This window comes from Python bivittatus, unplaced genomic scaffold, assembly GCF_059951505.1.
Source record: "Python bivittatus isolate LINGU-HERP-01145 unplaced genomic scaffold, Pbiv_v1 ctg000980_np1212, whole genome shotgun sequence".
Classification (NCBI taxonomy): Eukaryota; Metazoa; Chordata; class Lepidosauria; order Squamata; family Pythonidae; genus Python; species Python bivittatus.
In genome coordinates this window covers 24,716,281-24,737,362 of record NW_028277125.1, presented here as the reverse complement: position 1 = coordinate 24,737,362, position 21,082 = coordinate 24,716,281, and the positions used below count along the sequence as shown (strand labels likewise).

The 21,082-nt window shown below is 38.1% G+C and overlaps 1 protein-coding gene across 1 annotated transcript in view; it reads right to left on the bottom strand.

The window, feature by feature from the left end:
* Positions 1-21,082, bottom strand: part of WWTR1 (WW domain containing transcription regulator 1) — a 99,703-nt gene that overhangs the window by 35,691 nt on the left and 42,930 nt on the right. Inside the window, exon 2 of the mRNA XM_088132255.1 lies at positions 5,405-5,541. Within this exon, the coding sequence (XP_087988381.1) occupies positions 5,405-5,541 (137 nt within the window). The remainder of the gene's footprint in view (positions 1-5,404; positions 5,542-21,082) is intronic.

Genomic DNA, 21,082 nt, shown 5'->3' with positions numbered 1-21,082 from the left:
AGCCCCAGTTTGACTATGTGGGTGGAAGGCAGAGAAGATATTTTAATAAAGAGAGAAGTCAAAATTAGGCCTAAGCTTGGACTCCCAAGCTGAGTTTTCAACTTGGCAGCAGTCTGTTCTCTTCTTCCTTGATTCTTCTTGCCTGGTGTCAAGTTTGAACATCAGACAAGCTTTTCCATTTGCCTCCTGTCAATCACAGCCTAGCAGAGACTGATGAGGCCTACAGCTTGTCCAGCCAGCCAGCAGGGAGGATCCCAGGAAGGGGGTGACACAGGAATCCCTTTTCAGCAGCACAGAAGGAGGTGTTCATGTCTTTATGTTCTTGCCTGATTGCCAGCTAGGAGGAAAGGCAAAGTAGCAGAAGTGGGAATATTCTGAGGCCAGCAACACCAAGCTAAGCAGTACAACTGGAAGAAAAGTACAGACATGTTGTCCTCCTGTGCCTGGAAGCTTATAAATCCAGATCTTTTAGAGTTGGAAAGAAGTAAAAATTCTACCAGGTCTATCATTTCCAGGATTTCTTTCTCCAGCTGTGTTGGACTATAGTTCCTTTGCTCAGCATATAGCAAGACCAACTGCTGTGCTGGTTAGAGAAGACAGTTGTTGTAGAACAATGCATCTGGAGAACACCTGGTTTGGGAAGGTTATTTGAAAACAAGGGCAGGCAGCCTTTTGGTGGAGCAGTACCTCTGTCTCTTAGCCTTTTTGGGGAATGCTGAAAGCTTATAAAGGTGTAATGGAGCCACTTTAATCATTAGTTTGTTAAAAAAAACTAGCCGATGAAAACTAGCCATTTTGCCTCCAGATTTTCTGATGTGATTTGGGGAAACTTTAGGGATTGCAAATTTGGGGCTGCAGGTAGCATGCAGGTTGCACACTTGTCCCAAAATGTTGGAACCTTCCCCAAGATCTGGATTCTATCATTACCTTGAAATTAATTACAAAGATGTCCCTAAAACCAAAGTATTCCACTTTGTTTCAGTAACTCTCCTTTTCTAGCTATTTTGCAGCCCTTGTCACGTAAGGTTGCTAACTCTTGAATAGACCTTACAGATATGTCTTAAAAATAACAGAGTCAGGAAATGTATTGTGCATAATGAAATTTATACCACTCAGATTAATATCACTCCAGAGGGAAAAGTGAGGAAGAAATGAAAGAAAACCTCAGAGCATCTTCTACCTGGAACATCTTCCATTGCTCCTCAGGGCCATCTGTTATCAACAGCTCTGTGGGGAAAATCTTGGTAACTTATATTTCTGTATTTTTATTTTTTAATGTATTTTGATATTGCACACAAGCCATTTTGGAAAGATCTATATTGCTAAAAGTAGTGTAGTAGTAGTAGTAGTTTTTTTTTTTTTTATCTGCGCTCAGTCGTTACCGACTCTGCAGTGACTGCTTGGACGAGTCCTTGCAGTTTTCAAGGCAATTGTTTCGGAAGTGGTTTGCCAGAGCCTCCTTCCTAGAGCAGAGCCCAGCTGGCGAGCGCAGGAGGTGGGGTTTCTGTTGTTTCGCGCCCTTTTCGGGCGCGCACGGTTTTTCGCACTTACCGGCAACTGCTCCCGACTCCTTTTTTGCAAGGCACCGCGCCAGCATTTTTCCTCCCACCGGAGTGAGAGTACCCATTTATCTACTCACGTGAGTTTTCGAACTGTTGGGTTTACAGGAACTGGGGAGGAAACAGGAGCTCACCCTGTTAACGCGAAGGCTGGACTCGAACCGCTGAAGCGTCGACCATTTCTGGCCGGCAACTTTCAGCGTCATTAAGCCGCTGTGCCACCGCGTCCCCCAGTAGTTAGTAGTAGTACTAACAGTGTTTAACAAAGGAGAAAGTTTCAAAGCAATAAAAAGCAACTTCACAATCCTATGCAACAAATATTCTTCACTCCTGGTAAAGGTAATGGGACTGTGCAAAAATACAAAAAGAAAGAACATCTGAGTTAAAAGGATAGGAACGAAGGGCAGAACCCTAGTTCACTCTGCAAGAAGAATCAAATTGGAAGACATGGGATCCACCACTTCAAGCAAATATGCTTACCCTAGAAGGGTACATTTTGCTGCCACAAATTCCTCTAGCCTAGCTCTAGATCAGCCTTCCCAACTCTGTGCCCTCCAGTTGTACATAATTTCTCATCAGCTTGGAGAAACCTGTATTACAGAACACTGAAAATGTACTGTTTTAGATACATGATATGTGCCTCCATCACAAAGACAAGCAAAAATAACAGAAATAATAACCACTTGGTCAAGGATGAACTCCTCTTTTCTCTTAAAATCCAAATATGAAAGTTACCTTTTCCACATAGCTATCAGCATTGCCCCCCAAACTCACAGCAACATTTTCTCAGTGTAGCAAACTCCTATGCAACTCCCAAGATATTTAGAAGGTGCCATGTTGGGAATGTCTGATCTACCTGTAAAACAAGCCCAAGTATTTAACTTTGTTGCTGATATATGTTTTTCTTCTACAGCATTAGTGAAAATTACCTGCTACCTCTTGGTATTAAGCACAGCAAAATAGAAAATCTTTTCATACATGCCCCTGATGTGTCATCTAACTTGTCTCTCATTCTTGAAGGGGGAAAACAATAGGGAGGCCTCCAGGTGCACAAGGAAACATTTATTAATCTTAGTATGTTTTGGAATAACTCCTTCTTCTGGGACACTACAAACATAAATAAAAAACGCAGAACTTTAAGGACTTTTATAATGCAAACAACCAGGAACAAAACAACTAAATTGTTTATTATTTGGAAAGCTCCTTCTGGAATATTGAAACTTAAATCTCTTTGTGGTTTAGAAATCTATTCCTTCTGTCTAACCATATTAAGAGAAAGAAACAATCTAGACCTAGCATAATATTGATACGGATTCTACATTGCCTGCACAAGCTAGAGAATATATTCTCATCATAACCAATAAAGCAGAGATAGGGAATCTATGATCCTCCAAATCTAGCTGAAATATATCTGCCAGAATCATCAATGGTGAGAAATGTTGCATTTGTAATTTAGTTCAGTAATGCATAGAAGTAAAAAAATCAAATGATTGTGCTAGGAGTGTTGCAAATGTTTAACCCATAGCTGCATGCCATGAAGAGTAGTCACAAAAAAGATGGGAAAATCAGAACTGATTCCTTTAAAAACTGTGAATTTCAATTCATGTTTGTTTTAACTTATTTAATCAGATATCTTTGCTAATAAAACATTTACAAGGATTTTTTGTACCCTTTCTTCAAAACCAAGATGAAAAATAAAGTAAAAGTAGATAAGCCATATAGGAAAAAAACATTTTTTCAGCTGATAATAGGAAGCACCACAACAGTAAACATACACATAAGTACAGACCAGGACAGAGACTTAGAAAAACTTTAGTCTCCATCTTGTTCATGGCACATTTTCCAATCCACATTTTAGACAGAGGTGTAACCTGCTTTTGAACAGATTTTTGCCAGACTATTGGATTTGACTCCTTATCCAATTTCCATTCCATCTGTGTTGTCTAGCAGGATGTTGGGTCAGCAGGCCTGGTTTCAGGGCTCATGAAGACCAGGCTCTCCTGGTCTAAAAAAATCTGCTTTATAACCTTCAGATATGAACCAAAAACACTCTTTTTCCTTTGGCTACAAAAAGGTGCTAAATGCTTGGGACTAACATGTGCTATCAAAGTTCTGGAAAATATAATTTGCAATTAGGAACTCAGACTCATAAAAAAATATAGTTCAGGACAAGTCCAGAGCAAAATTACTGGTACTGCCAGCTGTGCCTGGGAAAGACTGTCAGAATTTTTGAAAGTCATTGCCAATCTTTACAAGTACATGAGCTACATAGAGCAATAGTCAGACTCAGTAAAAGGTAGCCTTTATGTTTAGGTACTTCTTCCCTCTTCTCTTTCCTTATCAGTTTTAATCATAATTTAGTATTAGCATCCATTACAGATGTTAATTACTATTAAAGCTAATTGAATTCCATCTTAGCCAGAATTGATGTACCTATTTCAGATCCTAGTTCACCATAGTTTTGAATTACAATGCTAAAAGAATGCCGTGCAGCACAATTTTATGCATGTCTGTGCAAAAGTAGATCCAGTTGTATTAATGGGAGTTACTTCAAATAAGCATGGAATTAAGATTAGCTGGAGTTAAGTAAATGTTCCACTTAAGTATAGTTAACTACAATATAGAGAGTACAAAGTTAACTTTTGAAATAAAAACAAATTCATCTATAAAAGTGGTTGAGTTCACATTGCTCTTAAACAATGGTCTTTTAACCATGGTTTGAATGAATTACAGTGTTTAGATCACACATAACATACTATAAAAATTTGTAGAAACCAAAGTTGTTAGGTTCACATATCTTGCTAAGTCAAAACCACACAAACCATGTTATAATGGTGATGTGTAAACCCAGCAAGAGAGGGTCTTCATGTAACAAAATTGCCTTTTTCATGGAATCTTAAAGCTGAAATTGTTGTTGGGGGTTATCTAGCCCAACCTCAATACAACATCCTTTACTTAAATGTATATTTAATAAGTCTGCAAAATAACAGGAAATCTACTTATGAAGCATTCAAGATTAGTTTTCCATTCTTGGAAACTGGTTAATTTGGATTTCCACTTGGTAATCAGTTAATAATGAGTATAGCTAGACTTCCATGAAACAAACTAACCAATCAAACTAGCTTATCGTATCATACAAACTCAGCCTATATTTTTAGTTTAAGTTTCAGTATGTCTCTTTCTTTGGAGTTTTGCCTATTTAACTACATTTGTGAGGTGCTATAAAATGTATGCATAGACTTTTGTGTAATAACTAATTAAAGCACATCATGGTGGAAAGTTAATTTCAGTTGCAAACAATGTTATTGATCCTGATCCTCCAGGGTATCATAACAAACAAGCTCATAATTACCATTTAGTATCACTCAATAAATTGTTCTATGGCGATTGGAATTTATTCAAGTTTCTGCTTTATTTAGGTCACATGGTACATGTTCTACCATCCAGTGACTCTTTTATGTTCTAAATGTCTACAGCATGTTTCACAGCACAAATCATTGTTTTAAATCTTGTAAATCTGTCCACAAGATGCACCCAGATGAGATGTAAGTGAATCAGCCATTCACAAATATTTCTTTAAAAAATAGTATATTTGATACAGTTAAAAGATCAAGAATGTGCTAGGACCAAAAAATTTACACAGGGACCTTGTATATCCATCAAGAAACTTCTGTATTTTCTGACCCACTCTAATTATTGGACTTAGTCCCCAGAGAAGAATATACCAGAGTTTACACATCATTATGCACAATCAACCAATCGTGTTGTTTGTCAATAAAAGAGATTAGAAGAGAAGGTCACAATTATTTGGAACTCTTGTTCCTCTTTAGCTTCCTATTACTCACCAAGGTTGGGTTGCGACATGGCCATTGATCGCTGTGATACTGGGGTGGAAGTGGCTGAAGGATGATGGCTCATGTGATTCAATGGCTGGGTCATAGTCTTTCGAGGATCTTGCCAAGTTGTAATTTTTTCTATATGGCTACAAAAGAGAAAGTTGGGGGTTAATAAGATTATTCCAATCCTAATTTTAATTACATGTTGCTCATTTGTTTATGCCATCTATCAGTCTGCCTCCATACTTTTTCTTAGCTTCATAACATTAATACATATCATTATCCAAAATTGCTATTTGTTTACTCTTCTGATATTAAACCACCACAGACCTGATTAAATATCTGTATTTGAGAGGAATAAACAAAATCAGCATATCTACGAGGCTATTCTCCAAAGTAGCCACCAGTGTGCCTCTTGAAATTACTCAGTTGCATTTGAGTGTCTCTGTATTATTGGATGTTGTCTTACAAACAAAGATAGGAATATGCAAACTTTGGAGAAATCTCTAGGACAAAGCTTTTGAGACATGTGAGAATTCCTGAATCCTGCAAAAGTTAATTTTCTGTTTATTTAAAAGCATTAACCCTTATTGCATTAATTATTGGTCTTCTTAGAGCCTGAAATTTCTTCATCAATTTTTACTACTTTCTCCTTTTCCAAATCCTTTTCTTTAGAATATCCTGCCTCCAAATATCTAGATATCCCTTGAACCTGTTTTATACATTATTTTCCTACAGCAGAGCAAATGCATTCTATAGTGGGATACCTCCCTTCCACTCACTCCAGAAGCAGCTCTAATTCTGATGGTAATTTCTCTGGAAAGAAATGATTCCATTTCCAATTCCAATCTTGCCTTCCAACTTGGGTGCAGATGTAGTTAGCTACTTGTAACAGCTAGTTATAATTACACACCTGGAGATTTAGTAAGGCCATCTTTCTATTCTAGCACCCTGAAGAGCTTCTATCACTTGCATACACGAGCTCATATAGATCAGCCAAAAGAAACAAAACCATACCAACATCAATGTCAGCCTTGCAAGCTAGTCTAGACAAGAAGTACACCCAGAAGAATGAGCTCTGCTTTATTGTAAGATTACATTAACAGAATCTTGCAAGTCTTGAAAGTACATTTCTGCCCCGTCACTTTTACAGCCCATGAACCTAGGAAGGATCCCTTCTGAGATGTTTACCATGTCCACATTCCTTCTGCAGGCTAAGTTGGCACTTATCTGACCACTGCCCTGACTGCGGCTCTTCCCCATCTCCCAAGGTCATTCCCACATACCATTACAATCAGCCTCCACATTTCAATCCTGGACTTCCTTCAGGCAAGCTTCAATAATGGACTACAATCAAGTACCTTCTGCACACAAATATCAATTCTCTCCTCAATCCTACCCATGGGAAACAATAAGTCTCTCTCAATCCATCTTTATATCAAGGGGTCCATAAGAGTATCTCTTGCCTAAGCCCAACTATTATCCACCAATAACCAACATGAGACTTTCAGTTAATACTTCGAGCTCTAGGCTAAGCCCCATTTGAACCTTTGCGTGAGTTGATCTTAAATATGGGTGTGGCAAATGTCTCAGAAGACAGCGGGGAGAAATGTACTTTCAGACTTGCAAGATTCTGTTAATGTAACCTTACAATAAAGTAGAATTAGTTCATTGGGTGTGCTCCCTGTCTGGACTGCCTCACAAGGCTGACAACAAGCCCACACTACAAATGTAGCCACCTTGGCTGCCTTCAGCACTAAAACCCCTGGAGGACATTTGTATGGCTACCACACAGTCCTCCATGTTTTTCTTTATAAAGCATCTATGTGGTTGCTAGGAGTTGAAAACAACTTGATGGTACATTATCAATCAATCAATAAGCTTAACTCCTGAAGCTTGCCTGAAGCATCCTTTGGCAGTAAGGTACTTCAGAAAATAGTTCCTAGCAAGGATTAGCTTATGTCTCTCCAGACATAAGATCCCACTCAGATATTATACCACTACAGAATTCCCTAACTCTGACTCTACTGCAGAAAACATAACACTGGACTTACTATGAAGGTCTTTTTTCTACATCAGAAACAAGGCATCCAGCCCACCCAGGCACTGAACCCCTAACAATGATATGGGGGCCCTATTCAGTTTCAGCAACCAGTTGTACCTATATAGCTATTCTTTATTTTTACCTTTCTCAAGTGTGCTTTATTTGAGTTCTCCTTCTAGCTTAGCATTCCAAAACTGGGGATGGAGCTATCTCCTCCCACAGGAAGCATCATCAGAATCTTCTAGCTCTACCTACTAAGCAAGATGAAGGGACAGATCAGAATGCCCTGTATCTACTGTAGGAAAAAAAAAAAAGATCTTCATGACAAATCCAATGTATTGCTCTTCATTTTTCTTGTGCATTCTTCCTTTTCTTCATCATTTTATACTTGTAAGCTTGCAGACAGAAACTGGATTTTTTAAAAAAAAAATTACAATAGATTCTTTTAAAAATTTCTTATGAATACTAAATAATAAGGTGTTAGTATATGAAGTGCCACAGACTCTGATGTTACTTCTAAAAGCACTGGAAATTTAGCTTCACCTTTACCCTAGATTTTCAAACTCTTTAGTTCAAAGGCACTTTCACTTTTCTGTATCATTTGCCCTCCCTTTCAACTACTGAGTCATTTCCTGACTTCAAGGTTTATCTCAAGACTACTTTTGCTTTCCAGCACTTGTTACTCTTCTATATTCTTTAACATTTTTTCTCTTCTTTTCCTTAAACTCTCTGCTATCTAAACATCTAAGCTCTTTTGTTTTATACCATCAACCTGAATCATATTTGATGTCTCTACATAAACTGGATGACAACTCCCATAATTCCAGCTTTTGTTCAAGATGGTTAGGAATTATGAGAGCTGTAGTTTAACACATATTGTAGTGGTAGAAAAGTTGCTAAAAGGGACAGACTGGAATCTCGACAAAATGCTTTCTGAAGAAAGAAAGCAACATGTAAAGTATTTTAGCTTAAGGAGAAAAAAATGAGGGGAATATGATCAGTATTTACAAAATCATATATGGAGTAAAGAATATAGATAGAAAATTCTCCCTCTAGCTCTCTCACACCTATAGAACGTGAGGTTGTCCAAGATTCACAGAGGACAAAAATAAGATTTGCCACATGAATATAAGATGAGAAATTCACTGTCACATTATGTCTTGATAATTGCTAACTTAGCCTTTTCCTCCATAATCAAATCAAGTTGATCCTAGTTAGAGTAACCACATACCACCTTCAGATGCACAGGCACCATACCACCAGAACTATTTGTAGGAAAACAGGCAGGAATGTATTAAGGCACTCATGTCCTGCTTGTAGTTTTCCAGAGGCATTTGGTAGATCATATTAAAAGGGTTGGAAATAGTAGGGTTAAGCTATCCATAGGAAAAAACATTATACAGTATCTGATTGAACACTTAAACACTCAGTTCTTGAATTGTATTTTATTTGATATTTTGTTAATATTTCTAAAGTGCTGAATGTTCATTCTTAATGAACAAAAGCTTTAAAGTTGATCCATTTCCCCAATTTGTCATTACAGCATACACACTTCAGTTTAAGTATTAAAAACAAACACAATTTTAAATCATCCCCACCCCCGGTAATAATAAATATACCTAACCATTTTGTACATCTGACTTATCAGCTCAGCAATTCTATGCATACAGTAGTTAGATTGTTTGCATTTTAAGAAGCCTCAACTGATAATCAGAGTACATAACCCACATATGTAATATAATTTACTAAACTGGAAGCGATCAAAAAATGTTGAAATATATTGCTTCAGGAAATTTCAAATGGAAACAAATTGAAATGCAAATAGAATACTAGATATTAAAATTGCACAATACGGTTTTCTCTTTCCATGGGAAGACGTAATTATCAACTAATAACACTAACCTATCAGTAAAAGTAGAATTTTTATATGAAATCCCAATAATTCTTAATAGTAAATTCTTCTTGATTGTGCAAAAACCTAGTGTCACATAGTGTCACAGTTAGACTTAACTGTGGCTTCTGATGCTAGTTCATAAACTGGCATCAAAACACATTTCCTGGGTCATAAGTAATAGGATTCTATAGTTTAAACAGATGAGAACTAAAATACAAGGAGAAAAGAAGTTTGGGACAGTGTTTTTTTTTCTTTGTGGCAAAGAAAATAACAGAAGTTGAACCACTTTATAATCTAATTCATATATCACATTACAATATGCCATGGCTGCTTATTATGGCTTAGTGTAACATGTGAATCCAGCCCATGGATTACATTCAGACTCCATTTTTTAATTTATGTCACACTGAAATCAATATCGGAATCAACTTTACATTGATTTTAGTGGGAACTAAATTCAGCTAATATAATTGGGTATGATCTGATACACTCTTATTTTCCCAGCAATACAAAAAGTGAGGAACACATGTCTTTATCTGTTACTATGTATAGGTACAATGATTTTAAAAGCTGTGAAATACATATATGATCCCCATTTTGTTAGCAGCAAGTTGAGCATCTAATAAATGACCACAAAACACTGGCTTCTGACTCAAAGTAAATGGTACTTTACTTTTATGTATGAACAAAGCAATGAGTTCTTCTAAGAAACGGCAGTGACAACAAATGAAGTTGTTTATTTTAATAAGTCTACCATTGAAATAGGCACCCATTGTTTCCAACCATGTTGTATTCTCCCTCCTATTACTGGCATGCTGTAAATATCACAGTACCAAGTGTTATCTACTCTTTTGGGAAACACATTTGTCACAACACTCCCTGCTGTAGCAGTTGCTTTCTTGCTCACCAAATTAGAATGAAAGGAACTGCAGAGCCTGGTTTTCCCCCTCTTTGTTTTGTCAGCCAGTTCTCCATCCCTTCATATGTAGCCATCAGAGATGCCCTGCCCTAAAGGGAGAGCCCTGCCATCTGCTTCTTGTCCTTTCATAACTATGAGCTAGATAACAACTATCTCCAAAATAAGGAGGCCCCAGAGTACCTACTCTCAAAGTGGAGCTCACATGTAAGGATGGTGCAGGAAGAAAGGAAAAGCACAATGCCATGAAAGTGTGAGATGCACTTCTGGTTTTTGAAAGGAGAGATAAGTGGAGAGAAGGAGTACAAAACATCGCCTAGATTTGCATGTAGATAAAAGACAACAAGTGAAACAAGGCTGGGCAGGTCCAGCCCAAGACATTATGCTGTCTGGGAAGACTGGAGATTGTGTTGTCCTTTCCTTGGACTGACAGATACTGTGTGCCTATTTAACACCAGAGTTATCTCTCCACCATCCAAAATCTGTCTTAAGGCAGAGGGGCGAAACCTTCTGGTGGCCCAGGGCAGTATTTAACATTTAAAAGAGCCCTGGGCAAAAGGGATGGGTTGTGATGCAAATGGAAGGGACTGGAATTGTCTCTGTTTTCTTCTTGTGGGATTTAAGGAAGGGCTTTGAGGAATGTCTTTGTTTTCTAATATTATGTTAATCTTATTTTAGGGATTATGCTATAGTTGTAATGTCTTTCTTCCCTTGTGGTGGCAGAAAATTGCTCCACCAATTACAGCAATAATAGAAACTCTGGGGGCTGCAAGAAACTTTAGAATCACAGGTTGCTCCTCCCTATTGTAAGAGCACAGGACAGGATACATGGCCCGCAGTTCTCTCATCCAGCACCAGAATGTAGAAGCAATGGATTCTCTTCCTCTCCCCCAAGGCACAGTCTGGGTGACTGTCTGGTCAAATACTGGTAAAGTCAGGCATAACTGTATTAGAACTCACAAGAGGTGATTAAGTCTGATATTTGTATTAATTATCACTAATAGCAATAAAATTAACATTTACAAGCAAAACAAACTTGGAACAAATGACAGTATTCTAGTTTAAAGGTAGGCCATTTTTCTCTAAATCCAAACAATTCATTTAAAAGTTATTCTCATAACTTAAATAAAGCCCCTGTAGTTGTAATTTCAAAAAGAACTTAAATACAGTTGAGAAACGAAACAGCAGCAATTATTTTAAAAAGCAAAAAGGAGAAGGAGAGGAAAAAGAAGAGCCAGTCATTTTTTGATAATACCTGACTTATCAGCTAAATGCCATCCAACTGTTAGAGTCTTCCTCTGATTTTACTCAGGGTAGGTGTACTATACAGAACTGAATAGAACTGTAGACTAGAATATAGGAAGCTACTATATATCAAATCCGATCATTAATCTATCTCTAGGATAGTCCACACCAGCCTTTCCTAACCTAGTCCCTTCCAAATGGGATGAGTGAGCCCAACACCTGGAAGAGACCAAGTTCATGGAACTCTAATTCCTACTGATCGGCAGCACTATTCAGTTTCAAATAGGTGTGCCCTATTCCCCTAGGCTAAAGCATTTTCCTTTGGCATGCTCTATTATGTAACTACAGCCAAATATTAAAATCATCAAATGATCTTCATGGTTGACTAAGAATGTGAACATTGGTCTCTCAGGTTTTTCTCCAAATTTCTCTGCTTAGCAATTGGTGCAGCTATATGACTTATAAGATCTTCTGCTTTTAAAATCAAACACAAACTTTTTAGTCCTGGGTTTTGCAGTGAAAAATCTGAAAATGAATAAGTGGTAGTTCTTTTATCTCACATGCAGAAACTTCATTTCATTTCTCTATTAGTCAACCCAATGACTCACTGCTAAGCACATAAACTGCTTCTGCTGGGAAGTCCTACCAGGTGAATGAAACCTCTATCTATAGCTTTTGATCTGTGGTGGTTCTTCTTTCATGCAAATCATCATTTGGCTTTGCACTTAACCAGTAGATGACCACACTTACATCAACAAGGTTTTTATTTCCAAGAGATTTGCACCATATTCTGTGCAGCCCTCAGAAATACACAGTGCAATGCCTACTATACAAGCAATGGATCACTGTTGTTCAATTACAAAAGAGGAAAATAAATGGAACTGTGATTCTAAACATATCTAGTGAATATGTGAAACTACTCAAATGATGTAGGGTTTTTAGGATCTAAAATGTTACAGCTGCATTTGGGAGAGAGAGACAGGAATGTTCTGTATAAACATTAGATGCTCAACTTGCCTTAAGCTAGAAACTTAGATTGTCCTAGTACCATTCTGGTGAAAGGAAAGCTTTTTAATTTCATTCAAGAAAATCTCTGTGGAGGGATGGCCTCATTGTGGCATTTCTATTAGTGTGCTCAGGTTCAAGGAATTTAAAGTTAGTAGTAGTTAGTGAGTAGTTAGCAAACACTACTTGACTTCATAAGGTGGAAAACTTATTTTTAAACATTAAGACTGGCTTAAAATTAGCACTTCTATTTTAGCTATGCTCAGAGAAGAGGAAAAATGTATTTTTATAAGCCAAGAAAGCTACAGTAAGTAAGATCAGTAAAACAGTAAAACAGAAAGATCAGTAAAACAGAGATATTTCGTTTTTATATTTTGATTCAAAGCATTTATTTACTGTCCATGAACCATCTTTTCAGACATTTAGAATACCCATTACTAGACTTTTGTGGCATTTACTATTATAACCTCAAATTACTGCAACAGGGAATATCACCTGCAGTTTATAACAACAGAACTGCATCCAAATATGGTATCATTCCATTAACAGAAGGCTCCTTAATCTCATAAAGCCTTGCATTACAGTAGTCCTCGACTTATGACCACAATTGGGACCAGGATTTCCATCACTAAGTGATGTGGTCATAAAGCAAGACGTCACATGACCTCATTGCTTAATGACCACAATCCTGGCAATCCTGGTTGCTGTTGTTAACCGAGAACCACGGGTCGTTAAGCAAGTACCCACCCCAATTCAAGCCATTCTGGGCTTGGTCCCTCCCAGTCCTGAGCCTCAGTAAAGTAAGGGACTGCCTCCAACTCCCCCTACCTATCCCCCACCAATCTCTGCCCTTCTGGTCACCCTGCACCCTGCCTTGTGGGGCAGCAAGCAGCCCCAGAACCACACAGCTCTGGGGCTGCTTGCCACACCCTGGGAAGCTGCAGCTGCCCCAGCCGCAGCCACCCTCACCACCCTGCATTCTGAGACTCATGCCACCTTGTGCTCTGCCACCCCAGCTGACCTTTGCTATCTTCTTGCTCCCACTAGTGATGAGGCATGCCCAGCCTGGCTGCTGGGCCAGGCCAGGCCACGCTTTGGCTACGAAGAAAGAAAAAAGCCAAAAGCAGCCCGAGCAGCAGCACGCCAAAACTCCACTTTGTGCCATGCTCTTGGGCCAGGCTGGGCAATGTTCACATTCTTAATCAACCATGAAGATCATCTGATGATTTTAATATTTGGCTGTAGTCTGGTAAACAGATCAGCTGGGGCGGTGGAGCACAGGACAACAGGGGGGCAGAAGGGCGTAGATGATGGGGAGATAGGCAGGTGGGGGCAGTTGAAGCGCCTCTGTGTCCTAAGTGTGGGCAGACTGCCAAGCGCCTGAATTTTGATCACATGACCATAGGGGCACTGCAACGGCCCTAACTTTGGGCACTGGTCATAAGTCACCTTCTTCAAATGGTTGCTGAATGAACTTTGAACGGTTGAACAAATGATCATAAGTTGAGGACTACCTGTAGTAGAATGAGGAGGAAGGCAACTGATGGCAAGCATCTCTTCCTTCTTGCAGCCCTATCAAATCTGTTCCTTTGGAACAGCCTGGGAGGTGGTGTAGAGGCTGGGGAGGAAATTGTCAATATTGGTGTCTCTACTAGTATTATCAAAACTGAACTGCCTAAGTCCACATGACAGCAAAGGGATACAGAATACTCTTGATTCTTTGCTGTCAACTAGTGATTGTCTGGATTTTTACAACCTGTACTTGTAGTCCTCATTTAGTGACTGCCTTGTTTAGCGACCATTTAGGTATAATGATGAAAAAGTAACTTTATGACCAATCCTCATATGTCGACCTTTGCAGCTCTGTAAAGCAAAAGAAACCTGAAGTAAGATCATAAGCACAGTTGCAGTTTCACTTAGCGACCACTTCACTTAACAACCAAGTTGCTGGCCCCAACTGTGGTCGCTAAATGAGGACTATGTGTATCTGATACCTCTAGCCCAGAGGTTTTCAGACTTTTTATGGCTGCAGAATCTGATAGTTAAAGAAAAAGAATTCCTGAAACACCTGATCAAGAGACAAAGCTTTAGTGATGGAAAATTGGCTGCATTTGGGTGGTTTTTTTCCCCTGCTCTTCATTTCTCACAAACCCATCAAGTTTTTGTGGAACCTTAGGGCTCTGTGGAATGCAGTCTGAAAAACCCTGCTCTAGCCTCCTCTTTTATTGCATGAACCAAAGCCTCCGTTGGATGCTTCAGGTTTAAACAATACATTTTTAGAACGTCCCTGTTGGCCTTTTGTAAGGCCTTGAAGACTTGGCTCTGTGCTTGAGTGTGTGTGATGGGTGTGCAATGGAGCCTATTTCTTGGCTGAGCTGAATGCTCAGTAGTCAGGGAACTTTGGCTATTAATTGAGAAAGAAAAATAGAAAGTCAAGGGAGGGAAGGAATTAAGTGAAAAAACTCCACCCCCCCACCTCTTATCCCCAGTTTAACTCTTACACAACACCAGGAAGTGCAAATTAAGCTGGGAGAGGCTAGAGGAACTTCTTTGGGTGGGGGGTGTTCCTTCTCCTTGGCTCTATGTCTGGAGGCTAGAAGAGACAGTTACCACAGATAAGATCACAAATTAACTCCTTACTTCCTTGTTAAGATAACACACAGCTATGGCTGATACAGGCTAACTTACACCCATGGATGCAAACTGCATTCCTCCTTAATCATAGTTTAACCCATAGTCCAGGTTTGCCAGCCTATTTATGGAGATATTGTATTTATTTCTAGGTTGCCATCATTAGTATGTCCAACACACCCAGGCAGAAAAAGGGAAGAGCAGCAATCATAAGAAATCAAACTATACTGTTGCTTGGCTGAATATTTTATAACTAGCTATATGAAAGAATGCTCTCTTTCTTTAAAAAAAATATTGTCTGACTCTTTAGCACTTCAACCAACTGTGGGAACTACCTAGAAGGTGTAACTGGCATCGTTACTAAACGTTAATGAAGCGGGGGGGAAGCCACCATGCACCTCAACTTTGGGAAACACAAAGACTCATTATCAAAACAGGACTTTTATAAACCAGCCTTCTCTATCCTGCATTGGATGTCAACTTCTCTTATATTTAGTGGGGACAACAGATTGGGGAACTTGCCTAGAGAGTTATGAAAGTTTGAAACCAGTCTCTAAACTCCTGCGTGAGGCTAAATTTCCTTTTGGAGTATTTGCTTCCCACTTTAAAAGCACATATATTCACCGGCGCTTTTGAAGTCATGGCACAAATTTGAAATGGGGACTTACTCTTCACTTTGACCGAATTCTTGCCAAGAAAGAGAAAGACTCTTTGTTTCCCAGTCAGTCAACAATAGCATAAAAAATCCTGCCTTCCTTCTGTAGCAACTGCTGACACCAATTATCAGTCCATCAGTGATTCTTCATTTATCTTTGGCTCAGGCCATTTCAAGCCCCCCCCATTTTTTTTTGCAAACAATTTTTTCAAACCTCTTCATCTTGCATGTTTCACCTTTTTCTCCTCTCTACTGCTATTTGCATTAAAATAATTTCTCTCCATAAATTTTGGTGAGCCATTTCATCTGAACTGTATAATGGTTCTATCCCTATATAGTAAAGTTGGGTTGGATAAGAATTATTAATCCACATACACGTTTCTATTTTGTGACTTAATTTTATTGTGTCATCTGGACACCCAGACATGAAAACTTGCTAGCTGCATAAAACATTAAATACATCAATAATAATAATAAACAATGCATGCACCTGCAAATCTAATATTTTGTTTAGCAGGATATTATAGATGTACATGTTAGCTTTTCTAATACAGAGTTTTGTGTTCGGAGGACAGAAAAGAGAATGGATTTTATGGCTGAACTGAATCAAAGAAAGCCAGTTTTAGAGTATGTGGGAAATTGATGATTCATCAGGTTCAGCAACCTACATGTTCTCAGTCATTTACTGCTCTTTGCAGGGTGACAGCTTACATTGTCCTGTAGAATATCCGGTCAAGCAGTACCATTTCCACAGAGCTACTATTAAACATTGTGATATCTATTAATACAAAATCATGTATTATTGTTATCTAAATAAAATAATAATTTCCCACTCTCAAAACTATCTCCTGAAGAAGCATCAGTTTTTCCTTCCCTCCCCTTTTCCTATTTTATTTCTTGATAGGTTTTAGGTTTTTTTTTAAATTCTATTTTATCATATTGGTATTTGTCTTTGTACTTGTGTGTATGTGTGTGTATAACAGAAATTAATATGCTGCCACTTAAAATTTTCCTTGAAAGGCTAGCACAACACATTTTATCATGTTGAACTTGTGTGTGATTTTAGATGTACACTGTACATTTAAATGTACTAATAATACTGTACAATTTTAGGAAAGTCTGTCTTTCAGGTATTAAAAGAATCCAATCACATGCTGTGGAAAGCACATGATCATTTGCACATCATAAAACATAACATCTCAGAAGCCATATAAAACTATGAATATACAACACTACAATCTCTAACAAACCTTGCAACACATACTGGATATATATACATATTCATAGGAGATTTGCAGCAGAGTTATAAATGGGGACTGAAGTTGGTGGGGAAAGAAGAGTGGCCTTGAAAAATGGCTTCTTCTAGAAAATAATTCTTGAAATATCTATTTTGCTACATCCTGGAAATCAGTTAACAGATATACTACAAACTGTACATGCCTTAGAACCCAAGTCCTTTCATTCCATTTGGTGCATTGTGCTGACCCCTTCAACAGAGTTCAAGCTGTTTTCTCCTTTCCCCAAGACTTTATCTACCATTGCTAAGATAAGAAGGGAACTGGCATTGCCTGGTTCGCTAATGGTGTTAGTTTTGCAAGGCAAGCTTTAGCCTGCTCTGGATCTTGGGCCTCCAGGCCTTGTGGCCACACCCTTGACTACGAAAGGCATTTAATCTCACTCAATTTAGGAGCTAATCTCTGCCTATTAATCTGCATAGAGAATTGCCCACCTCCAGAGAAGGAAAATATAATATTCCCCACTCTAGACTGTCAGAACAGACAAGCAATGTATCATCTGCTGTGATGCAACAATTAAAATACTTTTCTAGAAAAATTAAAGAAGTGGTCTCATCCTTTTTTTTTCCTTTTTGGTATTTCAATCTCATCACAAACCAGATATATCATTTCTATTTATATATTACAGGAAGAATTCAGGTTGAAGGCATATGTACAGAATTATTAGTGGTCTCAGCAGGTGGTGGCACCTGGTCAAACTTCTTTAGGCTCAGAAGTTAGTGCCAGGCCTTGTTATTACTTGGATGGGATTCCTCTAGACAAAACTCATCCAGAAACTGCATATATGTGTGCAGATAACTACAAGAGGTTAAGATTGACTCAAGAGTATCATTACCATTTCTTTTTATTATCAAAGCTGACTCCAGTTTCAAGAAGATCCTCAACAACATGGTCTTTAGTCATCCCTTTTTATCCTGGTGGGTTTACCTCAAAGCATTTTTCACAGTGCCTTGAGGTGACACTGTACCAAGACAGTGTGGGGATTGCAATGGGGGGTTGCATATCCAGAAATATGATGAGAGGCCCTTTCTAGAAACTGGAGCCTCTACAAACGTCCTAGTATGCTGGTGCCAGTTGTTGCTGCTGTAGATATTTGATAGTCATAATTTTCCATAAATAATTTTGGGAATTGTAATCTGGAAAGATTCTATAAAAATTCCATTAGTGATTGCAAGATCTGAGAAAACTATAGCTTGTAATGTTCATTGGAGAGAAGGAACTATTATTAAGTTCATTCAAAGTAGTGATGCAGATTAGCCTTAAGAAAATAGTTGTCCATGGCCAACTCGTATGACTCTGGATGCACTGGAATTTTCATCTATAATCCAAAGGAAGTATATGAATAATTTTGCTAACAAACTGTAAAAGGACATTAGCCTTTAAACTGAAATCAAAACTCATGTGGCTCAGGGAATGTGGTTTGCTTATTCATTTATTGAATAAAACTGGGTTTAAATCCATCCTTTTAAATCAGAATCTTATGTTTTTTCCCCATTCTAAATCTAAAATAAAATGTAGAAAAGAAAAGAACATTCAGTTGATGTTCTGGGACTACAATTCCCAGAATTCCTAGGTTGGGAAAGACCAGCTTAGAAAATGTTTGTAAATTACACTACTACTTTGGAAAGTATTCCATGGGAAATGCCCTTCCCATTTTGAAAATCGCACACATGCTCTAAAGCAAGAGATAGACATCTTTTTTCTCCACCAGGGATGGATGTCACCCGGTGGGTAGAGCTCAGGTGAACTACAAGCCAAAAGTTATTAAGAACACCCAAGTACTCTCTCTGACAGGCATTTTTCTTCTACCATTTTCTTCTTTCTGACTATAGGAACAGCTGACTATAGGAAGAACAGAGAACTCTTAACAGCTTTGGGGGAAGGAGGACAGAAATTATTCCAGTAGCTCTATGACTGCAGGTTGCCCACCCCTAAAATGAAGGAAAAAACACCTTGCTAAATTTACATTCAGATTTTCCTCCATAATACTGAGATCAGCATGCCTTCTATCCCAGCCATTCTTTATTAAGGTTCCACCAATCCAGCCTGACAAGTTATGTAGATTGAACTACATATAGAGCATTCAGATCATGTCTCTGGGCTTGCACCAAAAATAGACATACAAATGAAACTGTGATGTAAAATCATAACAGAGAAACCTGGTGGGAGCAGCAGTGAGTGAAGCACCTTTTTCTCCCCAGCATGGTATTGTGACCCCAAGACAGAAAAGATGAATTGATAAAATCCTAATTATGGTTCACTTTATCAAACCTAATGACATGTTAGGTGCTTGCCACAGATAAAGTGAACAGGCAATACCTGTTTTATGCCTTTAACAACTAAGAAGTTCTTATTTTAAACACTTGCTCAAAGAGCTTAGCTTTAACTCGTTAGCAAACTTCTCTCTACTTTAAGAGCTAGGGAGTTGGTTGGTATGAATGACTGAACATCTTCTGTGGATAAAGCTTTGTAAAGAACAACAAACAAAGACATGTCGCCATATCAGAAGGCTAGGGCAGTCTTGACAAAACAGCACTCCAAATAAGTTGCTAGCCACAAAAATATTCAGTAGTTTACTTGCCTCAATGGACCTAGTTTAGTTATGGAGGTAACACAAATGTAAAAAGTCAGTGTGACACTTACAGGCTTCTCTGAGGCAATAAAAGAATCTACTGAGAACACCATTAAAATCAACTTCAGAAATACATCTGAAGGTTGGTTTGTTCATATGAACATATGTTCATGTTTTATATGCTCATATGTTTGTTCACTGGCTAATGTGTCTTCTTATAGAAAACAACCTTTCCTCTTTAGCATTAGTACTGCTGTGAAGTTATTTGTCTGGGTTATCAAGGTGTTGGGGAAAAAATAACCTTACTTTGACTGACCTTTGCTTCAAAATTTATTATTTCATTTTAAATAATTATTTTTGGATCTTGAAGAAAGACACCACTTTTTATTGGAATTAACTAAGCCATGTGGTGAATTTCATAGGGATAATATAACTGTGTGTCACTGAGATTTATTTCTGTATATTATCCTCCACATTTGTGTTTTTAATCTTTGCGACAATCAAAAGCTAGTAAACTATTGATTAGTTGAATGAATGAGAAAGAATTCTAAACCACCAAATATTGTGCTTCTTCCCTTCCATCAATGAATTCCCACTGATATATATCTACTTCTTTTAAATTGACTTGAGACCTTTAAGGAAGAAAACCAGTTCAAATTTACAAAGTGATGAACTTCTATATACAGTTTGTAAAAGCAGTTCTGATATGCACATATAAATAAGCTGATAAATAGAATTTTAATCATGTTATATGGTTACTTGCTTGACAATCTCTTCAGATATCTTGTCCAATACTGACATTAGACTAACTGGTCTATAATTTCTGTGGATTACAGTCCATTTTATCTGATCATGCAGATTGTAGCATTGTACAGTCTTTCATGCCTATCTCTTTGGAAATCTGTTTTAAAAAAACAGTGGTGTGAAATGGGATGGTTAGTGTAAAAATAAAGAGGAGGTGGGCACATAAACAGAATACCTGCATTTCATTTAATCTGATCATGGAAAAGAATCTATAAGAGTGTAATTCACAATCACACTCTTGACAGCTGTTGAAAACAGTCTGAGACTGGAGCGATTAGGTGCAGGGGTTTCCACATTAGCTCAAAGTCCTCTCTCGGACCAGATCAAATTAATCCTGTCATTCATCAGAATAACCCCTGCTTCCCCAGAGACATTTTATATCCCACACCTGTCTGTTCAACTCCACAGACTCTGGTTGGCATGTTCATTATTATTGCCATCATGTTAATCCAGGAAGGATCAAGACAGTAATAGATTCATTTGAATGTATTTTCTCTGTAAAATAGCTATGGTGGCTGGAACATGATGCACTACCATAATTATAAAATCTTACTGGGTATCTTCTTTTGCTTTATTTTCCCTGATTACAAAGTTAATTATCTTAGGTGCACAATGTGTCAGGAAAG